The 22,261-nt window shown below is 33.9% G+C and overlaps 3 protein-coding genes across 6 annotated transcripts; 1 reads left to right on the top strand and 2 right to left on the bottom strand.

The window, feature by feature from the left end:
* The first annotated feature begins 98 nt into the window (after positions 1–98).
* Hsp83 (Heat shock protein 83) lies at positions 99–3,050 on the top strand. Its single transcript, XM_088228123.1, has 3 exons — positions 99–207; positions 442–582; positions 873–3,050. Exons 2-3 carry the CDS (start codon positions 442–444, stop codon positions 2,877–2,879), a joined length of 2,148 nt encoding a protein of 715 aa, XP_088084249.1. The 5' UTR covers positions 99–207; the 3' UTR covers positions 2,880–3,050.
* A 1,386-nt stretch (positions 3,051–4,436) lies between these two features.
* LOC148280610 (glycosaminoglycan xylosylkinase homolog) lies at positions 4,437–15,729 on the bottom strand. Of its 2 annotated transcripts, XM_088228124.1 has the most exons (6): positions 14,044–15,729; positions 13,829–13,966; positions 9,836–10,064; positions 8,423–8,621; positions 6,379–6,579; positions 4,437–4,726 (listed from the first exon to the last, which is right to left on the bottom strand). In XM_088228124.1, exons 1-6 carry the CDS (start codon positions 14,329–14,331, stop codon positions 4,507–4,509), a joined length of 1,275 nt encoding a protein of 424 aa, XP_088084250.1. In that variant the 5' UTR covers positions 14,332–15,729; the 3' UTR covers positions 4,437–4,506. The 2 variants fall into 2 exon arrangements, with proteins under 2 accessions (XP_088084250.1, XP_088084251.1); XM_088228125.1 differs by lacking the exon at positions 13,829–13,966.
* Positions 15,730–17,077: 1,348 nt separating this feature from the next.
* On the bottom strand, positions 17,078–21,683 carry LOC148280609 (gamma-glutamylcyclotransferase-like). Of its 3 annotated transcripts, none has more exons than XM_088228130.1 (4): positions 21,661–21,683; positions 21,005–21,126; positions 19,456–19,589; positions 17,078–17,932 (listed from the first exon to the last, which is right to left on the bottom strand). In XM_088228130.1, exons 2-4 carry the CDS (start codon positions 21,116–21,118, stop codon positions 17,641–17,643), a joined length of 540 nt encoding a protein of 179 aa, XP_088084256.1. In that variant the 5' UTR covers positions 21,119–21,126; positions 21,661–21,683; the 3' UTR covers positions 17,078–17,640. The 3 variants fall into 3 exon arrangements, with proteins under 3 accessions (XP_088084256.1, XP_088084255.1, XP_088084254.1); XM_088228129.1 differs by lacking the exon at positions 21,661–21,683 and adding an exon at positions 21,453–21,588; XM_088228128.1 differs by lacking the exon at positions 21,661–21,683 and adding an exon at positions 21,310–21,449.
* Positions 21,684–22,261: the final 578 nt, after the last annotated feature.

The following is a 22,261-nucleotide window of genomic DNA, read 5'->3' as shown; positions in this document are numbered from 1 at the left end:
TTTTGAGCGGAAGTTACGCAGTAGTTTCTAGAAGCCGCTGGATTGTTCTAGAAAATATTCGAGATTCTATATAAGGGCGGTTTAGGCGCGCACATGCTGTCATTTCAAATTTGCCTTCGTTCAGGGTGGTCGTCCGTGTCCTTTTAACTTAAAGAAAGCCGGTTTATTTCGTTTTTACCCAATAAGTGTTTCTAATTCTCATTCAAGGTGTGTTTCTTTATGAAATTTCTTAATATTATCACTCTGATTACAGTCTTACTATAATACCTCGTAAATATTATTAGATTTAACCTTTTTCGGACATTGCATCGTTATGATACGATGATGCATTTAACGATTCTTTGAAATTCAGGCGTGGTTTTTGGAATCGAGCCTTACATCGGTAAGCACATCGGTGCTTCAGCTGAACAAAATGTTTTCAATAATAAATTATGTTTTCAGATGCCGGAAGAAACTCAAAATGCAGATGTGGAGACCTTCGCCTTCCAGGCCGAGATCGCCCAGCTTATGAGCTTGATCATCAACACCTTCTACTCCAATAAGGAAATCTTCCTCCGAGAATTGATCTCCAACTCGTCTGACGTACGTATTCCTTTAAAATTATTTCGATTGACTTGAAAGGGAAGAAAGAACCTTCGAGAAAGCGTGGTTCAAATTTATATTACAAGAGAGTTTCAGCGGTTGTTTAATTCTTCGGCAGTGAGCGTAATACGAAACTCTAGTTATCTATTTAATAGCTACTTCAAAATCTATTTAAAATTAACTTCATAACCTTTGTCCTTTGTTAATTCTCGACTGGGGTAATTTAATACCCGGGTTCATATGTATGACCAATATGTGTGACTAATTTGTGTTTTTTGTTTTGTTTTCAGGCTCTTGATAAGATCCGCTATGAATCCCTCACAGACCCATCAAAGTTGGAGAGCGGTAAGGATCTCTTCATTAAGATTATCCCCAATAAGAGCGAGGGAACCCTCACCATCATCGACACCGGTAATGGCATGACCAAGGCTGACCTCGTCAACAACCTCGGAACTATCGCCAAGTCCGGCACCAAGGCCTTTATGGAGGCTCTGCAGGCCGGAGCTGACATTAGCATGATCGGTCAGTTCGGCGTGGGATTCTACTCCTCATACCTCGTGGCCGACAAAGTCACCGTCATCTCCAAACACAACGACGATGAGCAGTATATCTGGGAATCCTCGGCTGGCGGTTCCTTCACAGTGGCTGTGGACAGCGGAGAGCCCCTGCACAGAGGCACTCAAATTATCCTCCATATCAAGGAAGACCAGGCGGAGTTCTTGGAAGAGAACAAGATTAAGGAGATCGTCAAGAAGCACTCTCAATTCATCGGCTATCCCATCAAGTTGTTGGTAGAGAAGGAACGTGAAAAGGAGCTGTCTGATGATGAAGAGGAAGACAAGAAGGATGAGGAAGAGGATGATACCAAGCCCAAGGTCGAGGATGTTGGAGAGGACGAGGATGAGGACAAAGAAGACAAGAAGAAGAAAAAGAAGACCATCAAAGAGAAGTACACAGAGGACGAGGAGCTTAACAAGACCAAGCCCATCTGGACACGAAATGCTGATGACATTACTCAGGAGGAGTACGGTGAATTCTACAAGTCTCTTTCTAATGACTGGGAAGATCACCTCGCCGTCAAGCATTTCTCCGTGGAGGGTCAACTGGAGTTCAGAGCGCTTCTGTTCGTTCCCCGCAGAGTTCCTTTCGATCTTTTTGAAAACAAGAAGAGGAAGAACAATATCAAACTGTACGTCAGGAGAGTGTTCATTATGGACAATTGCGAGGACCTTATTCCGGAGTACCTTAACTTCATGAAAGGAGTAGTCGACAGTGAAGATTTACCTTTGAACATTTCCCGTGAGATGTTGCAGCAAAACAAAATTCTGAAGGTTATCAGGAAAAATCTGGTCAAGAAATGTATGGAATTGTTTGATGAACTCGCCGAAGATAAGGAAGGATACAAGAAGTTCTACGAACAATTCAGCAAGAACCTTAAGTTGGGCATCCACGAAGACTCCGCTAACAGGTCCAAGTTGGCTGATATGCTCCGTTTTAATACATCCGCGTCCGGCGATGAGGCTTGCTCGCTCAAGGATTATGTCACCCGCATGAAGGAGAACCAAAAACACATCTACTTCATCACTGGTGAGAACAAGGAACAGGTTGCCAATTCTTCGTTCGTAGAGAGAGTGAAGAAGCGTGGGTTCGAGGTAATTTATATGACTGAGCCCATCGATGAATATGTTGTCCAGCAGATGAAAGAGTACGATGGTAAGCAGCTGGTTTCCGTTACCAAAGAGGGCCTGGAATTGCCCGAAGATGATGAAGAGAAGAAGAAACGTGAAGAAGACAAGACAAAGTTCGAGGGGCTGTGCAAGGTCATGAAGAACATTCTCGATAATAAGGTAGAAAAGGTGGTAGTAAGCAATAGGCTAGTGGAGTCTCCGTGTTGTATCGTCACTTCACAGTACGGCTGGACTGCGAACATGGAGCGCATCATGAAAGCTCAGGCCCTGCGAGACACCTCTACTATGGGATACATGGCAGCCAAGAAACACCTCGAGATCAACCCTGACCATTCAGTTATCGAGACTCTCCGACAGAAGGCCGATGCCGATAAGAATGACAAAGCCGTGAAAGATCTAGTTATCTTGCTATTCGAAACTGCTCTCCTATCGTCTGGCTTCACACTGGATGAGCCTCAAGTGCATGCAGCCCGCATCTACCGCATGATCAAGTTGGGCCTGGGAATCGACGAGGAGGAGCCTATGGTGGCCGAGGAGGCTGCCCCTGGAGATGTACCCCCGCTAGTTGGTGATGCGGAAGACGCTTCCCGAATGGAGGAAGTAGATTAAGCTACCATGTACCACTACTAGTCAGTACTTACATGAGTTATGATGTATCAAAGCCTCGTTTTAGCGGTACGTGTTTATGTTTTAAGGTTTTTATTTAATGGCATTCCTACTATTAACCGAATATTTGTTGTAACTTTTTTATTTAATTAAAGTACAAATTTACTTTATAAACTATGTGTTAATTTTTTAAATCCCCTCCTTGAACTGAGCTTCTTTGTATGGAAATCGTTTTATACAATTGTCAGAAATTCCTTTTTTGCAGTGTATTTATGGCTTCTGTGGTCACCACCACACCACGTATTTGTCCGGCACATTTTTAAAGATATTTTTCATTACGTACTGAATTCTATGCTTTGTAATATTAGTGCACTTAAAATGTGTTTTGGCACACACTGGTATTATGGACTTATTCTTAATCCGGAAGAAATTTTTTGTTTTATACTGTTTTGCAATATGTGCTCCATTTTTAGCACGCCTTCTTGCAATGGTGTGAGGCTTGAAATATTTTGCAAGCACAGAATCTTCATAATTTTTTTCACATTTTTTATTTAAAATATTGTGGAAGTCTTTTAAGTCCATCATTTTTATCATTAAACATTTGAATGTTTCATTATTATGTTTAGATGATAATAGATTTGGTAAACGTTTAGCCGAATATCTAAAAATAAAAAACCAGCATATATGAATTTACCTGTAGGCAAAACTAAAAATTCAAGCATCAAGGATGTAATATGATAAAACCAATAAAATGACAAGTTTTTCCTTAAAATTAAGCAATACTAACGATATTCTTACACTTACATTCATTGATTCTAAGAACATACTAGACTTATGATAATTTTCCCAAACTGACAGAAATCGGACATTCACAACATTGTGCATGTGCATGTTACTAACCTGTTTTTTTGGAAACATTCCTTTTCGAATTCTGCTGACTTTTCGCTTGCTTCCTTGCTAATTCTGGTACCACTTAACTTGGAAAACATTCCATTTTATATTTTTTATTGGGATAATAATAAATTAAACACTTTTGAAAAAGTTCTGAAAAAAAAGTTTTGAAAAGTTTCGTGAACGACAAAATCATCTATAAAAACCAGTAGAAATTTAAGCATGCAGCTCACACTTTGTATGGGGCGACCATGTTGATGTAAAAATTCTGCCTTTCTGATTGGTCTAAAAAATGCCATTTGTGTTCCGAAACGGCAGTTATGAATAGTATTTTTATTTCTCTATCCATTGACGTATTTAACTCATTTCTGACCAATGGTGGAGATTGCCACTATTGTTTTAACACGCCTCATATATATTCTGGATAAGCAAAGCAACATAATGGAAGTTTTAATGGTAGATTAAAAAAAAAAAAAAAAAATTTGATGGCGTGTTTTGTCAATTAATGGTAGATGAAACTCATTATTTGACAAAAAAAAAACAGAGGATACAACAAATAGATACAAGGAATTCTTCAGTATGAGAAGACTAATTTTTCATACTTTTACTTATGCTAAAACAAGTTTTAAAAAACGCTACCTAATTCTCTGGCATGATAATAAAATAGCCTTATTCTTATAAAAAGATATATTGTTTATTCAAATAAAAATAAATAGCATTTAACTACTTTATGATAGTGTCATCTATTTTTGAAAATAAGTTTTCCAAACTTCTGCACACAAGTGTCGACAGTGGAATATAAAGTGGCAAGACGCCTGTCCATCGCCTGGAGGTGAACTGAAGTGAGGAATGGGGGTTCCATGGCCAGCAGTGGAGGTCCAGTAGACAAGGAACTGAGAGCTTCTGACAGAGACCCCCCGGGTAGTAGTAAGAGACGTTCCCATGTTGACTTTCTTAACCTATATGGAAACAATTTATTTACATGTGTATAAATTTCTTTACAGAATAAGAAATAAAAGAAGAAAAAAATTATGAAAAACACACATATTATGCACATACATTCATAAATGAAATAATATCATAGTTGAATTTACAGTTGACTATTTTATTCACTAGCAGCTATTAACCCGATGCGTGTTGTGCATCTAATGCACTGTGATGTAAAAATAGAAAATATGAATAGAAAACATTGTAAATTCTAAGCGGTTTTTGAACTCATAAACCGAGCGACACCAACCACTTTCTCGGGAAGGTCATCCCATTGCTCCATAGCTCGGTTTGTCGGGAAGTTCTTCCCAGGGTTGGATGAGAAGGAGGTAGTGTTTAATTTCAATGAATTACCTCCAAGATGGCGGTTATTATTCATAGTGAACATAGATTTTAACTTTGGTATGTTGCTCTGCTAAGATTTCGAATGTTTCAATCAAGTCACCACGCTGCCTCCGCTCTTCCAGTGAACTCAAACCAAGCTCCCTTAAGCGGTCCTCATATATTTTGTTTCTCGTAGAAACTACCATTTTAGTTGCCCTTCTCTGGATTTTCTTCAACAACTCTGTCTTTTTAAAATAGGGACTTCAGATTTGGTAGGCACACTCCAGGAGTGGAAGAACATATGTTCGGCGCATATAAGGCGGCCTCCGTGGTGTAGTGGTCAAGACGCTTGACTCACAGACGGAAGGTTCCGGGTTCGATTCCCGGTGAGAACACAAAAATTAAATGTGATTTTTCTCAAGCCTGGGTGTTCTGTGATGTATTTCACCGCTGTAATTGGGCCTCCTGGCCTGTTGTGGTGCAAAAATAAAATAAAATAAAAAATAAAAAAAATCTTGACGAACAATTTAAGGGTAATGTGTGAGTAGGGCCATCTTAGGCCGTGCAGGGGGCCTTAGGCAAACAGATCTTAAGGGGCCCTTTTAGAAAACAAAAAAAAAACATGAATTTGCTGACCGTGATACATTATTTTAAGATTTTTTTCATCAGGTTTTGGGAGTTGTTTTACACACTTTAAGCAGGCTGCCATTATTTACTGTAGTGTGTAGTAATAATTAGCATTAAATTTAACTACATTCGTTCAATGTTTTTTGTTTTTTTATGTTTATTTCCTTAAGAGAATAAAAAAAAACACAAATATACTTGAAAGTAGTATTGTTGCAATCTTTTTTTTTCCAATTTTTATTCAATTTTAAAAATGCTATTTTCACCAGTTAATACTAAATTCCAGTCCATGGCATGCACCAACCTCTCGGACTGCCCACATCCAATGCCATGAAAGAGCGAGGTCAACACTTTCTTTAGCTTAACAACACTATTTTCACAGTTCCGGCAAAAAGTTAATTAATATTAAGATCTTTGAATTCTTTGAGGAGAGCAAGACACTCGGATATTGGAATGGTTTTTTTTAATAGCACACAAATATAAATATACTTAAGCGCTTTAATTTCTTGGTAAAATTAACATACCCAAATGGCTGTATATGTAATCGGTCTCATTGCAATATGGGGCAATTAAGATTGCGCATTAATTTTTGTACTGACTGTGGGGACTTAATCGTATTTTATTTATTTGTTATGAAAACCCTGCATACAAGTTAACAATAACTATGCATACTTACAGGCAGCACTGGTAGAGGGGTGCAAGGATGTCTGTAAAGTCCTTATATGGATTTCCGAATCCTTTTCCATTATCCAGTAGAACTATTCTATCCATGTATGTTTCATAATGATGCCTGTCACCATTTTGTATTAAGAAATCAAATATGGCTGCATCCACAAGATCCAAAAGCCGAGAAATGGGAAGAGTTTTCTTAACAATGCTGAAAAATTAATCAAATATGTAAAAATATTTTTACAGAACAGTTAATGAAGACGTTCAGTGTTACGGGAAACTGGATATAAAAAAGTAAAAATTAGAGCATTTAATTGCATGGCGAAGTTTCTTGAAAATGCATGAAAAAAAAAGTTTTAATAAAAATGAACTACTTTCAAATGTCACAAGTTCTAGTGAACAACTGTTTAGAATAGCCAATTAAATATGTATTTTGATTTATTAATTTTATATTATATTTTCTCTCGCATGCAAAAACTCTAAGGATTACAGAATATCTAAAATTACGACTGAATAGCCCATTTCGTTTACAACCGGAAATAATTTGTAGCGAGCGGAGGGAGGGTTGCGAGGTGACGTCACAGCGCTGCACGTGGGTATCTAAATTTAGGCTTATGTGGGCACGGCGCGCGCTCTGTTTAGTTGAATCTCCGGAGCGACCACAATCGACTTAACGTTTGTACGTCAACTTAGTCCATGGATTATGCCTTACGTTTCATATTTTAGTTACCACCGACCAATTCTTCATAGGTTAGCCATTCATACTTAAGGTTTTTTTTAAGGAATAACCCGCTAAGCCTCTATTTTGAGGCTTGTCAGCAGGTGGGATAGAGGATTTGGAAGGAGGTAATGAAAAATAGACCACAACACCCAGACCAATTAAGGAAAAAATCTTTCTTGGATTTTTTCTTGCAACTGGCGGGAATCGAACCCGCGACGCCAGTTTCACAGTTAACCGTCTTACCAACTATGCCACAGCGCCTGCCGTGCCGTTATATATAACATCGGTCTCGTGGTGTAATGGTCAGTGCGTTCGCCTACCAAGCAAGAGGTCTTGGGTTCGATTCCCGACATGGTTGATATGAAATATTTATTTTAAAGGGTGTTTTCACACAAGAATATTTCATATTCCCTTGACTGGTACCTGAAGCGTAAGACTGATCATCTTATCTTAATATAACAGAAAAAAATTATCAAGATATACTGCGATTGGTGTACCAATGCAGTGCCCTATGCACCATTAGGTTCGGAAAGGGAATGATGATGATAGCGTAATTTTCTTTCTTTCATTTAAATTTTTTTCTGACAAACAAAACAAAAGAACCTTCCAGTAGCGAGAGTAACAAATTTAATTTAGCATTTACAAAATAAAGATCCAACGAATACTCCCTGTAGATTTTTTAGATTTTTTTTTGGCATTTTCATCGCGCCACTGGGGTGTTTTAGCCAGTGTCTTGTTTTGTTTTGTTTTTAGGATATTTACACATTGTAAGTAATTTATACATACAAGTAAGTAAGTTTATAAGTTTATATTAAAATTAGCATCTAATATTAATATAAATAAAAAAAAATCTGATTTTTTCCTTCCAACTTTCTTAAAGCCTGACTTTTTTATTCTTCTTCTCCGTAATTGTCATTTTATGTAATCTGCCTTTTTATTATACAGATAAATATTTTTGTATTTGTTTTATATTTTTTTCAAAGCTTTATCGTAATTTTATAAAAGGTTAACTGAACTGTAAATAAATAAATAAAATGTTTTGATGTTAAATTGAAGACATGAGTGGATGATGGCGTTATGTCGGAATTTTTTTTAAATGTTCATTTTACATAAATAGAGATTTTATGTACAGCCCTTTTACATAAAGCCAATTAGACCATAAAAAAGTAGCAGAAAATCGATTTTGAGAGCGAACAAGAATTTTAAAGTTTGAATTTTTTGGTATACATATACAAAGGAATGATGACCAGTCTTATGTTACAGAAAATCATAAATAATTTGTATGATGTTAATTGTTAAGAAACTAGTTAATACAATGTAATATACTAACCTACAATAATCAGGATTGTATTCCCATTCAGCTTGTTTGTGAGAGACGTAGGTCCTCTGCCACGGGGAGCGGTACTTGCGGAAGTTTTGGTCTAAGACTAAGATCATGGCTCCTTCCAGATGGTTACTTTGATCTCCACAAACGCTTTCATTCCGACGACAGTAGAAGCATTTTCCATAAAGGCACATGGCTCCGTTTTCTATAAAAATACAACATATCCATTACACAATATTGGAGGCTTGAATAACTTCTCGCAGAAAAACTAGTAAAGAACATGTCATTGAAAGTTTTGTCCATTGCTAGACTACTTTTTCCCATTTTTCTGGCAACATACAAATACCATTTCGAAAGACTCATATTTTGAGGTTATCTACAAATCGAGCCATTTTTTGGCATCTTCATAAGAATGTAAGTGCTGCTCAACTAGGCTATGAGTCATGGATCGGAACAAGTGGTAATCGGAAAGAGAAATGTCGGGTGTATATGGCGGGTGGGGTAGGTCTTCTCATTTGAGCGTTTTCAAGTATTTTTTGACCTAGTCTTGCAACGTATGGCCGAAAGTTGTCATGCTGTAAAATTAATTTTTCATGTCTCTCCTCGTATTTTGGCTGTTTTTCCTTCAATGCTCGGCTCAAACGCATCAATTGTACTCGATAGCGATCTCATTATGGTTTCGTTGGGTTTGAGGACCTCATAATACACTACATCCAGCTGTTCATGGTGGAGAGCAGAAAAGATGATGCTGATGATGATGTTCTGACAGAGCGTGGTCACCGTATGTCTCCACAAGAATTCTATGTGCTTCAGCTGCAGATTTTTTTTGAAAAAAGTAATGCAGTAAAATTCCCCGCAAATACTCATTTTTTTGGAACGAAATTCGACATGTTTAATGCTATAAAAAAAACTTGTTGTTTATGCTTCGGCGGAATAATAAATGATTTCATTTCAAGCCTAATGGTGGAGCTTTACAATTAAGTATTACCACCATCTGTCAGGAAACAGAGAACTTATTTAAGTCCCTATTAAAATATTGTACCTTATAAATTAAGTCTCTGATGTAATTCCCTCTAAAAATCTCTTGATAAAGGCCTCTTAATTCCCATCCACAATTCCTCTTTCTTCTCTAACTTATGTAGTATCCATGCGGCTTGGCTGTGGAATCGTCTCCCATCCACTATCGAAGATGTTTCTGCAGTATCTCTGTTTAAGTCACACCTGAAGAAACATCTCCTCTCTTCCTTAATCTCTCTTCTTTTCCTCTCTCTTTATTTCCTTTTCCCATTGAAGACTGGTATAGATATTAATTCATTCATATGCACATATTGCTGGTTCTATTTTTTGAAACTTAAAATTATATAAATAACACCTTTTGTTTTGTTAGCTGGTAAGAAGTAATTGCCACATGGATATAACCTTTAGTGAACATTGTCTGTTTGAGTTGCGGTGTTGCCACTTCCCAGATGTCTCTGGAGGTGTGGAGGCTCCGCAGGACGGCGGGTGGGACGCGGGACAGGCCGAGTAGCATAGATAGGGCGAAGGCCGCCACCTCCGCATTGTGGCGGTCCTTACCCGAGTACACCGTCCCCCGGACAACATGCTCCCTGCTGTACCACCGTGGCTTGAACAGCGCCTGTTGCCCACCCTGAAATTTTAATAACCATCATCATAATTTTCCTATACACACGTAAAGATGGATTCACACGAAGTCAATATAACAGACAGGCAGAACGCTGCAAAAATGAATACACAACATGCGTTACGAGTAACTTCGCAAAAAATATAATTATTTTTATACTATTTATTTATGTATCGAAATTGTTGAATTGAAGACAAGGTTTTTTTTAAAGGCAGAAAAACTGCGCAGGAGCGACACACATGTGCCGAGCAAGTGGCTGTTGTTCTACTGCCAATGACAATGAGGATGCGCATGGTGGGGGTGTAATCTATTGTCAGGTGGAGATAGCCTCCTCGTCTATCTATAGGACAATTCGATCTATTGTACTGTCCTCCAAATTTCTGTTCATTCGAGGACATCAGGTTGGATGCAGTGATGGTACACCAACCGCAGCATATCTCAATCATTTTTGTTACACGAAGGTATGATGATTAGTCTCACGCTTCAGGTGTGTTTCAGGGACAATGAATTTTTTTTTTAATGTTTTCTCCTCTGTGCTAGGAATCCTGAGACTTTCTAACATAAGTCTTAATTATGACTTCTTTTGGTAACAAATTTTCTTCCATTGTTCACTATAACCATTCCACTCTCCCTTCCTTAATATTTAACTCTTAACTTATTCCAAATACCTCTCTTCTACTTCAACTTTTCTTAGAGTAAACCTTTAAAATATTGTGTATGTTTGTTGATTTTTATTATTTATGTATATAATATTTATATTGCCTTAGGCGTGAGCTATCACCATTAATTTTTTGTTTATTTCCAATATTTCAGTGTCTATTCTATTTTCTTTTCCCGCATATAATTTATTGTACCATTTTATCTAACTTCTTTATTTCTGTAAAAAATTTATAAAATACATTTTGGTGTATGTAGAAATAAACAAATAAATTATTGTACTATTTGAGAGAGCCCTTTAAAAAAAAAATGTTCACAAAAACATTATCATCACCCCAACCACACCTAGCGGTGCATAGGACTGCATTGGTATATCAATCGCAGTTTACGCTGACAAGCCGGTTTCGCAGTTTAGTGGGTTTCATTATTTTTCCTCTTATATTTCTCTGTTCATGTTGACCTTCTTAAACAAATAAATACAAATATTTTTGTTTAATATTGCAATCAAACAAATATTTCATGTCAACTCTGTTGGAAATCATACCCAAGTCCTCGTGTATGGTGCTAACCATCAGACCAACAGACTCAAAGTTGACAAAACTAACCGATCTTGGAAGTATAAAATTATTTAAGTATCCAGTGGTGATCAATAAAAAAACCCACATATCGAAGAAACCTTAACTATCAAACTCAATTGTATTTTTTTTATTGATAGTCATAAAATTACAAAAAAAACTTATGGAATACGTGTATTTAGTAACAAAAGCAAGCAAAATGAAATTACAAAAGCTTAAGATGATTCAATAAATTACAATTATGTTCCAAGAAGTGGAATCGTCCAATATGGGCTGACCCACTAATGAGGTAATGAGTCAACAATAGTTGGATTTTCTGGTTTTGTTGTAACGGTAAGATTTTATTTTCTTTTGTGTTATATTATTTGGTACTTAAACAATACATTAAAATTAATTTTTGACAAATACAATTCTAGTAATGATAATAATAATAGTAATAATAATGATTTGATATTTTGTAACATCACCCTTATTGTCTATAACAAGTTTTATCCTGTTAACATTAAAAATTTGATAAAAATATTGGTCTTGTACTCACAGAACAAGCTCTGTGACACGGGGCAGAATCGTCTTGAAAAACTGGATCCTCGTGAAATTCAGTTAAAGCCTCTATTGCCTATATGACGTCATTTTGGACAACTATTTTATACTGTGCCACAAAAAAATAAAATAAAAAAACCTAATTGATAGCCCAAAAATTGTTAGAAGCATTTCATATCGAGCCCCTGTCTGTAGAACTCGTCAATCTGTACTCTTCGACATTCCTAATTCAATGACTAATTATATGAAAAATAGCACTCTTCGAAGAATACAGATTACCTATAATGACAGTTTTAGTGATATCGACATATGCACTACACTGTAAATACCATATTTTTATCAGATCTGCTAAAGACATTTTGAATTTATCTCCTGCTTAACTTTTAACTTTGACTTTTAATTTTATCTTTCAATTTTAACTTTTTCATTTGAACTTTTAACTTTTAATTTTTAATTTTAACTTTTAATTTCAACTCTTTCATTTCAAATTTTTACTTTTTCATATGTACATCTACTACCTGCATTTTATTAATTATTGTTGGTTGTGATTTTTTACTAAGAAATATAAATGTTCATGGAAGCAGAGAGAGAGGGGAGGAAAGTAGAGTTGGAGCCATACAATGTCTTCTGCCTTTTATGTACTTTTTATTTAATATTCATATTTTCATGTATTATTTTTTTTAGAATTTGATTATTTTTCCCCTCTCCTCCTACATTCATAATAAATTAATGTGAAATCTGTAATTGGTCTTCCTTTTTTTAATTGTTCTTTTTTATCTTGTATTTATATAGACTGTATGATTTCCTTAATAAATAAATAAAAACTCATGTTTAGAGAGGGAGTTTGTTTTACATGAACTTTTATGTTGTGAAGAAGCTCCTTAAAATGAGATATTAATTCTAAAAGAAGCATAATTTTCTATTATATGAAGTTCAGGATAGGGTGAGTCTCATGTGATTAATCAATAATGATGCATGAGGTGATTTTCACAACAATGGCGCTTTATAAATTATCCAACTATATTTATAAATGAAAAAAAAAAAAAAATATTAATATAACTAACGGCCGTAGCCAATTCGTACAAAATTAAAGTTAAATACTAAGTTATATAATATAAAGAGAACATAGTTAATTGTTATGGTTAAACTGAGTAAAAGTAATGTAAAGTAAAAAAAAAAGAATAAAAGATTTACAGTAAAAGAGTGAAGTATAGAAGAAAAGAAGTAAAAAAGATATGCATTTTAGGTTTGTAAATCTTACATAGGCACACATTCGTGAGAAATGTTTAACCTCAGACGATCACACGAGAAGGGTTAACGTACCATTTATTTAATGTTAAAAAGACGCGTCAGTTTAGCACTTATGTTCACGGTTTTTGATTTCCAAGTCTGGGAATATACTACATAATCACCAAAAAAAAGCAAAAGTATTTATATTTTAAAAAATTTATTTGAAAAAAAAAAATTATTTACGCTACAAAAAAATAATAACGAATCCCTTATTATTTGAGACCAAGAGCCCTGTGCTGAGTTGAGATATAACCCAATGGAAAGTGGAAGCATGCATTTATTAAAGAATACCAAAAATAAAAATTATTTGATTATATTTTTGTATTATTATTTTTTTTTTTTTCATAGAGTCTTTATTCAATAAATTATACACATTATTAATACATTTAAAGGAAAACAATGTTTGAAAATATATTTTGTCCTGATAAACTATTCAATAATAGTTTGTCATCGGGTGCTCAGACATGAGCTTAAATTAATAATCAAATAAAAGAGTACAGACATAATACTTTATACGTATAAAATAATGAACATATGAATATAAAATAATTGTTCGGATTATATTGTAATATATTTCGATGAATATATATTATATATATTATTAATATATTACAAGTTGCATTTTTAACAACAATAGTTATTTCCATGGTGAAATTGGTAGCAATAGTATAATTAGTTACTAAAGTCTACAAATTTACATTTACTTACCTCAAGAGTGAGTAGTAGTTTTAATTGGGTTCCCTTTCGTGAATTTTCTGCAGAAATTATTTTGGAAGATCTCAGGGCTTCGAGAACATTTGCGAAATGCAAATCCTCGGTTGCGTATATTGCACCATCCGAGAGCCACTATAGCAAAATATAACTGTGAAAACGTGTTTTCTTTTAGATTTGTATAACCTTATGTAAATAGACATAAAACTAACCTGTCTTGCAGAGGACCACACAGTAGAAACATTGACAGTGTCTTTTAAAACTAATTGCCTTTTTAACTCATTGAAAAATGTGTAGAAATTTGTATTTACATTTGAATAAATCGGAATATACTTGTCACTTATGGCTTTTAATGGGGCTTGGTAACTTTGGGTAGAGGTTTTTTTCAAATTCAATGTTTCGTTACTTATAACTCTTAGGAAATAAATGTTTACGATGAAAATTATCCCTATAAATAAACTGGAGAGAGTCAAAACACGACATTTCTGTTTTCTTGTCATCTAAGTTGCATGTGTATTTGACGTTTGACAGGCAAGCAAGTGTCAAACTTCAAAACACATTTATTATTTTTTCAGGATAATCCGTTTTACAAAACAGTTCTCCATTCAACAGGAAAAACGATCACATTATATTCACTGATGAGATAGTTTCACTATCGTGTCCGAACATATAATAAAACCTTGGCCCTCAAAATAGTTTACCTTGACAAGAACCGCGTTTTGGCAAACAGCAGATTTACAAAACGTCTGTTGTTTCGTTTCGTGTTTCGTTAATTATTTTGCCGCCAAATTAAAACGCGTGGCTAGAACTAATAATTTTAAAATAAAAAAATACCTGTCTACATGTTTCATACTATTTCTACACTTCCTACTAGAGGAGACCGGGGATGAAAGTAACAAACTAGTTTTAAAAATAATTACTTTTCTTGTACAAACATTGCTGCTACTATTATGCGTCGATTCTACTCCTCTCTCACCTTTGTGCTAGGCGGTTGGGAGTAAATTTTATAGGTGTCGATAAATACAACAAAAGTAAGTTTTTGATATTTTTTTCGATGCTTAATATTCCTTTATTTACAAAAGTTATTTTCGATAGATCTGTCTTTGTGTTTTATGTTCCAAATAATCTACTTCTAAATCATATTTCTCACTAAATATATTTAATTGTCTTATTTTGGGAAACCAAGAATGTGGGATGAAAGTAACAAGTTGTTACTTTCATTCCAATTATGCTAGTAACTTCTCGGATCAGGTCAAAGTTATTTAAACAAATATTTAAATACAATTTTAAGGTGTAGGTAGAGAGAATAGAACGACATATCAATATAATAGAATACCTAATATACAAAAAGGAAAACTGACATAGGCCGAGATGCTTTTGCTTCCGAGATTGACCTACTCTTACAGTTAATATCTTTTCATTTTCATCAAACTCTGTTGCTGAATTGCCCATTCTGATTACTATAAAAGCTGATCCTTTAATGACATCATGTACAGATGTTGCTTATCTACTGAATATAATTTGTAACTCATCTGTGCCATCTACTTCATCATCTAGTCTGGGCACTCTGTCAACATAATTTATCGATTTAGCAGTTCTATCTACTTCTTCAATTACTTCATAAAGTTCAGCATCTTACCGAGCAAGCCAAGTAAAGGAAAACAATTATTTACACCCTATGATATTGAATATATACCGAAAGCAGAACCCCGCAAAAACAATTGAAGGGGAAGGATATGTAGGAAATTGGCAATAATGACAGACACCTAAAATTAGAAAAGAAACAGGAAGAAGAAGTAAGAAAACCGAAGTCCACATCAGTTAAAATAATATCTGTACAGAGTGATGAACAGAATATTAAACCAAAAAATTGATTAAAAAAAGCATAAAATAAAAACAAAAAGATGAAAGTAAAGAAGACGAAGAATATTACTGTTTGATTTTGGTTGAGCTGTTTCCAAACACTAAGACAAATGACAAGTGGGTGCAGTGTTTAGAGTGCCTATTGTGGTCTCAAGTAGCTTGCACTAATACTGAACTGAGCTACGTTTGTCGAAAATATTTTTTTATACAGTTCATATATTTGGCGCCTTTGTTTATTTATTTTATTATTATACTTTATAGAATATTAAAAAATAAAAATAATAGTATTTTTGAGTAATATTTCCTTTTTTTTTTACCATGTTACAATGATCATATGCCTTATGTTTTATGCCCAACCCCTGGAGATGGTTGTAACAAATGCCGTCATTTTCATTATTTGATATTTTTCAAAAACCGGCCAGAGGCGGCCATATTGCGGACAGAGGCATTGCTTGTGCATCTTTGTTGATAGAGTTGGTGTATAACATTTGACAAAGATGTTTAATCGTCTGTTTTCACAATGAAATTCATAGTCCCTAGACTGGAGCTTGAAGTGTATGACTGATCATCTTACCTTCATGTTACAAGAAAAAAGATTGAGATACACTGCAATTGATATACCGATGCATCATCATGTGTGGATAAATGAATGAACGAATATGTAATAAAATGTAAATTAGAAAAAAATATAAATATTTTGATTACAACTGAATAATATAAAATTGGAGCAGGCAATGGAGACAACTTCTTACCAAGTGAGTACTCCAATTGAAGCAGCCAAGAGCCAGATCAAGGAAGATATGGATAAATTGTGTGGAAGAGGACTGGAGTAGGGTAGGAGGGAGCCGATCGAGAACAAATGAGGATTATTCTTTCAAAATACGATATTCGCCCCACATGGTGATTTGTTTTTAATTTAAAGCCAGTTTTGAGACACATCGATTACCTGAAAAAAAACTCACCAAAACACACTAAACACCGGCTTAAAAAAATATCAGTCTTATCATTTTCTCAAAATATGATATTTTATCATGTTACTTGATAATTCATATTGGGTGCTAATGAAATATAAAAGAAAATTATAAATTAGATTACCTTCATGCTTAGTTGTAAGGTGTAATGTTTTGAAACAAAGATTGTTCACGCGATTTGATGCGAATCACAAAAAACCCTCTCCTGAAAAATTACATTCCAAGCGATTGTTGAGTTTTTAAAAAACAATCCTCAAATGTGGAGGGCACCAAATCACCCAAGGATGCAGCATCAAGGAGGATAAAAATATGACAGTGAAATTGGCAAAAAAATTCTAGAACTGGATATTTTTTGCAGAAGATAGTTGAGCTTGCGTTAGACATTTGGAAAAGTGAGAGAAAAAAGTTATTCTTTTTATTATTTAATTATATAGCAATGTACATTTTGTACATAATTGGAATATTTTACAGCAGTCATTAAGAATCATATGTTTGGTCAAGAAATGTATTTTTATATTACATTATTGTATTATTTTCTACATTTAAATAAGTTTATTAAATACAGTAGTTATCACATAAATGTTTTTATATATATTGAATAGATCCATAAATGTATTTTTATATATCCACAATAATCACATTACAGTAACCATTTCCATTTATTTTTTGGTAATAATATAGATACACAAGTACATTTGATCAAAAACTCATTTGAATTCCTAAAAAAGAAGTGAAAAAACTTAAATAACGTTTTTTCCATGTACCTTGGTTTCCCATGGTCACCTGTGGTTGACCATTCAGAACCACTAATTTACTAAATATTTATTTGTCCTGTCAGTATGACACCGAGCTGAACACAATTTATTTCTAGCTGGTTTGTACATTTTTTCATTATTCTAAAAAAAATAATTGGTGAAAAATTGCACAATAAAAGCATTATAAAAAATTCAATTATCACAGTAAATAATATATAGATTAGATAACATTTAACAAATGTCCCATTTCTGCTTGTCCGCAATAACCATTGTCCGCAATATTACGCAACATTTTCAGATAAGATTCCGGTAGATTGCTTTCTAAAGCTCCTTGTAGTATGGTTTCCTTGTAGAGTAGAGATGGTTTGCCTGATGGAAATATGCCATGATTCTCCTCAATAACGGAGGGATCGACAAATCGCTGGTAAACTCTGCATTGTAATGTTTCCCCATCATGCAACTCTACGTCCACTATTCTAGGAAAATATATATTATCTGGTACGCCTTCTTGACTAAAACAAAAAAAAATAGCTATGACAATTGAAAAGTTTTGATTAATTGAATGAGGAAGTTCAGGAGTCTTTATTTATTTATTAATAGACTATAAAACTTAACAAATTTTTTTTTTTTTAATTTGTATGTATCGTATTCTCAGCGCTATGATTTTTTTGAACTTTTGTATTTCTGAAACTAATCTGCGTGTGACGTCTCAAGTTCTCTTCCGCCTCCTCTTTGGCCAGTTCTGCTGATTGGTCTATTCACGTACTGTAAACCGGAAATCTTTCACACTTGTCTTATCATTGGTCAATTCATATGAACAAGTGAAGTCGTTCAAAGTAGTTAATTTTTTAAATATATTATCAAGAAATTTTGCAGTACAATTTAATGCTTTAGTTTTTATAGCGGATAAGAAAACATATTTTGTATCGAATTTCCCTTAGGGCTGAACTTCCTCATTAGTGAATTAAATGATAGTAAAATTATCATCAGAACTGGATTCAAAATTCTTCAGTTTATTATTTCTTCTTGTGAAATTAAAAATCGCTCAAAATAATTTATGAGAATTTGGTGAATTATAACAATAAAAAAATGCTATGGGATATCATATATTCAAATTATATATCAACTGCAAATAGGTGAAACTCTTCAATCAACATTTAAATTTTAAGTTGTCTATGAGATTATCTAAAATGTTAATATAGCTAGTAAAAATATTTTTTTAAAAACACAGTACAGTACAAATTAATATTTATTTCATTACCGATCAGTTTTGTGCTACTTTGTGCTTCTTTTACAAGGTATAATTAAGAAATGAAATCCCATTGTATAATTTTAACGGTCTACATAAATCTAATACATATAAATGTAATAAATCAAGCCATTATGTGCGCCGGATCTAATTCGCGTCATTTACTGAAAACGTACAGAAATATACACATTTGTAAATGAATATGAGCATATTATCCTCCCGGCCCTTGTAAGCAAGTGCTTGGTTCCTTGTACCAACTAAACCTATGGTAGGTCTGTCTATATGTCAAGTAATATTTTGTGTTTGTGGAAATATGGTGTGACGGGTGAGGGGGGTTAAAATTCGATCATTTGCACATAAATAAATAATAAGTCGGCCTCGTGGTGTAATGGGAATTGACTTTGACAATATATTTATTTATATTTGTTCTTTTTTTTTTTTTTTTACTTTAATGTAGGTATAATTTACACGCTTATTAAAAGTCAATATATGTATGAATAAACAAAACGACACAAAGAGATAGTGAAGTTTTAATAAATAAATACACATTCTAAAAATAATCAAATAAATTAACACAAATAAAATAATATTGTTAGTTCCATATACTGCTGTATTCCATATAAATATTTAGTCCATAATAGGTCCTTTCCAGAAGGACGTATTTTATAAATTTTTTGAATTTATTGTCTTTCATAATAAGGACATTGTCGGGTATTCCATTGTAGAATCGTACGCAGTACAATCTATGAATATAATATTTTTCTCACCATAACCTAAACTACTTACTTGTCTAAGTCCTGCAAATTCTCAATGTCTATTTCCCATACAGCACCCCAAACATCATGACCATAAGTTGGGACAATTGTAGCGGAAGCTCCTCCCCAACGTTGTGAAAAACCAAAGAAATCCAACTTGTGATCCTAAAACAATAATGTGTTTTAGTAAATAATAGTATACTACTATGTATGGCTATAGCCGTCAAAATCATGTCTCTCATTTAGGAAATGGCCTAGAAACAAATCTAGCTCATTTTTGAACCCATTGAGACTATACATAGAGATCAGCTCTTGTGACAGCTTATTCTAACCATCAACAACCCTATTGCTCAGGAAATGCTGAATCTCATTTTCTCCAGCCTGAGAGTGTGGCCTCGAAGACGAGCATCTTGTTTAAGCTTAAACATGGGATCCAAATTTGAGCAGCTATAGTGACTGTTGAGTATCTTGTATGTCTCTATCAGGTCGCCCCTTTCTCGCTGTTCCTGCAGCGTTGTAAGACGGAGAGTTTCCAGTCTCTCCACATATGGAAGCCGTTTAAAGCTCCGCGAAAACATTGTAGCTCGTCTTTGGACTCTTTCCAACAAGTTGATATCCTTAACAAAATATTATATTGTATTATATTGATTTTTGATATTGATTGATATTGCTTTTTTTTTGTTTTAGCAAATTTGTTGCATAATTAAAGACACGTTAAGAGTGTAAAGTAAATACATTTCAATTTATGGGTATTCGCCATTTGTGCCTTATTTCTAATACATAATAATTAATATTATCTAAACTGATGTCAAACGAACAAACAAACCATCACACCGTTTCCCCGTAAGGGTAAGCAGAGAAGATAGAACACCATATCACTAAGTCTTTGCACACAGATCTTGCTTTCTCTACATTCATACATCTTCCTGTGCACGCGTGCCGATTATTCCGACTTTTGACATGTCCATCTTCAAATATTTGTTGGATTTATTCATGCCATGTCTTTCTCGGTCTTCCTCTATTTCTGCATCTATCAACATTTGCATAAGAATACGAAAGGGAATAATATGTCAGTAAGTAACATGCAATTAAAACTTTACTATTATCCTTTACAAAACATAATTGTTGCTATATTTGAGATATTATATATAGACATAATTTACATAATTGCTATATTTTAGAATGTTCTAATAACAAGATTCGTGCATTACGTGAGGCTGGGATAAGCATTATCAACAAAATAAAAAAAACTAACTCTGCGTTGGTTTGGACGTGTAAAGTGAATGGAAGGCTAAAAGGATTTACGATGCAAATGCTGATGGAAGCAGAAAACAAGGGTGACCAAGAAACACATGGCATGACCAAATCCAACAAATATGTGAAGATGGAAATATCAAAATTCAGAATAATCCGTATGAATGTAGAGGAAGCGGGGTCTGTATACAAATCCAGATTTAGAATTCAATCCTCTCTGCTTACTCCTACGGAGAAACAAAGTGATGGTTTGATTGTTTGAGGAAGGGACAGTTAACATAAACGATATTCTGAATGAATCGCATCATAATTGCATACATACTTACTTTGATATAGCCAATATTTTTTCGAAGTGCAGATGGATTTTGAATACGAATTCGTTTTTCAAGTAAATTGCTACCATATGCAAAATATAAAAATGATCTCTTAGGACTATTCATGTTTGCAACTGAAAATAAAAATAATTGAAAATGTATAAAATTATGTGTACTTTTCATTCAATTAAGTACAAATACTTTTCTAAACCTTTTTTTCCCAACCATAGCAATGACAGAAACCTATATTACAACAAAACTGGATTCTAGGAGGAAGTGGTTAGTGTTAGTACTCTATTTCAATGGTTTTTACTTACATTAAAACCTGTCCTACAAAATGCGGTAATGTTACTGGGTTATGCAATTTCTTGTCATAAATTAAAGTAAACAAGCAAAATTTACTATATCTTCTTTGATTTAAAAAATAAATAAATTCTTATTGTTAAAAGATGTTTGCTACCTTATTTTACTTGAAAAAAAACAATTCAAATGTTCCACATTTTATTAGCTACGTGCAAACATCAAATACTTGTGGGTTGCTATCTAACAATTGTGAATTGTCATCTTCTTGAAAACTAAACGATAATTTTTTGGTATTACTAAATAAATAAAGTATACATTTAGAATTAATGTGGTGATTATGGCAATGCTTTGTTTTGAGTTTTTACTTTTAATGAATTCGACATCCGTTGAACAAAATTTACATCCCTGAAAATGACAGATCACTGACAGATGACATCTGTTGCTTTCTATGATGATAGAAGTATCTGTGGCAAAAAGTAGAAGGCGTTTTCAAACTACAGTAAAAATCCACACAGGATGATAAAATAACATAGGGTAGATTGATTTTTCGTAATATATTGATTTAATGGCAGGTAAACGCACTAACCAGAGCAATGTGAGGCTGACTAATCGCCATTCGATTTCCCTTTAAAAAAAATTACCCACGTGTTGAAACCAAATAAATAAAATATAAAAAGACATACGAGTAACTAATTTTACTGTGCCGTGAGGGTTTGAACGACATGTATAAAATGCCTTTTTTTATTTTGGTTTGCCAAAAAAGTGTAAAAAAAATTTCACCATTGTATTGTTATATGAACATAATATGACCAGTCTTACACTTCGAAGCCAGATATATTTTTTCAATAAAGGAAAATATAGTATTTTTCATTTGATATTATCATCACCTTGAAAGAGACTGACTCTTTTTTGACAAGTTCTACCTAAATTGTTCTTATTTTTTCCTTTATGTATGTTTTGATGTTG

Source organism: Micrasema longulum, unplaced genomic scaffold, assembly GCF_059751315.1.
Source record: "Micrasema longulum isolate JH-2025_06_02 unplaced genomic scaffold, ASM5975131v1 h1tg000561l, whole genome shotgun sequence".
Classification (NCBI taxonomy): Eukaryota; Metazoa; Arthropoda; class Insecta; order Trichoptera; family Brachycentridae; genus Micrasema; species Micrasema longulum.
The sequence above is the reverse complement of the archived record's forward strand: the minus strand, read 5'-3'. Positions and strand labels throughout refer to the sequence as shown.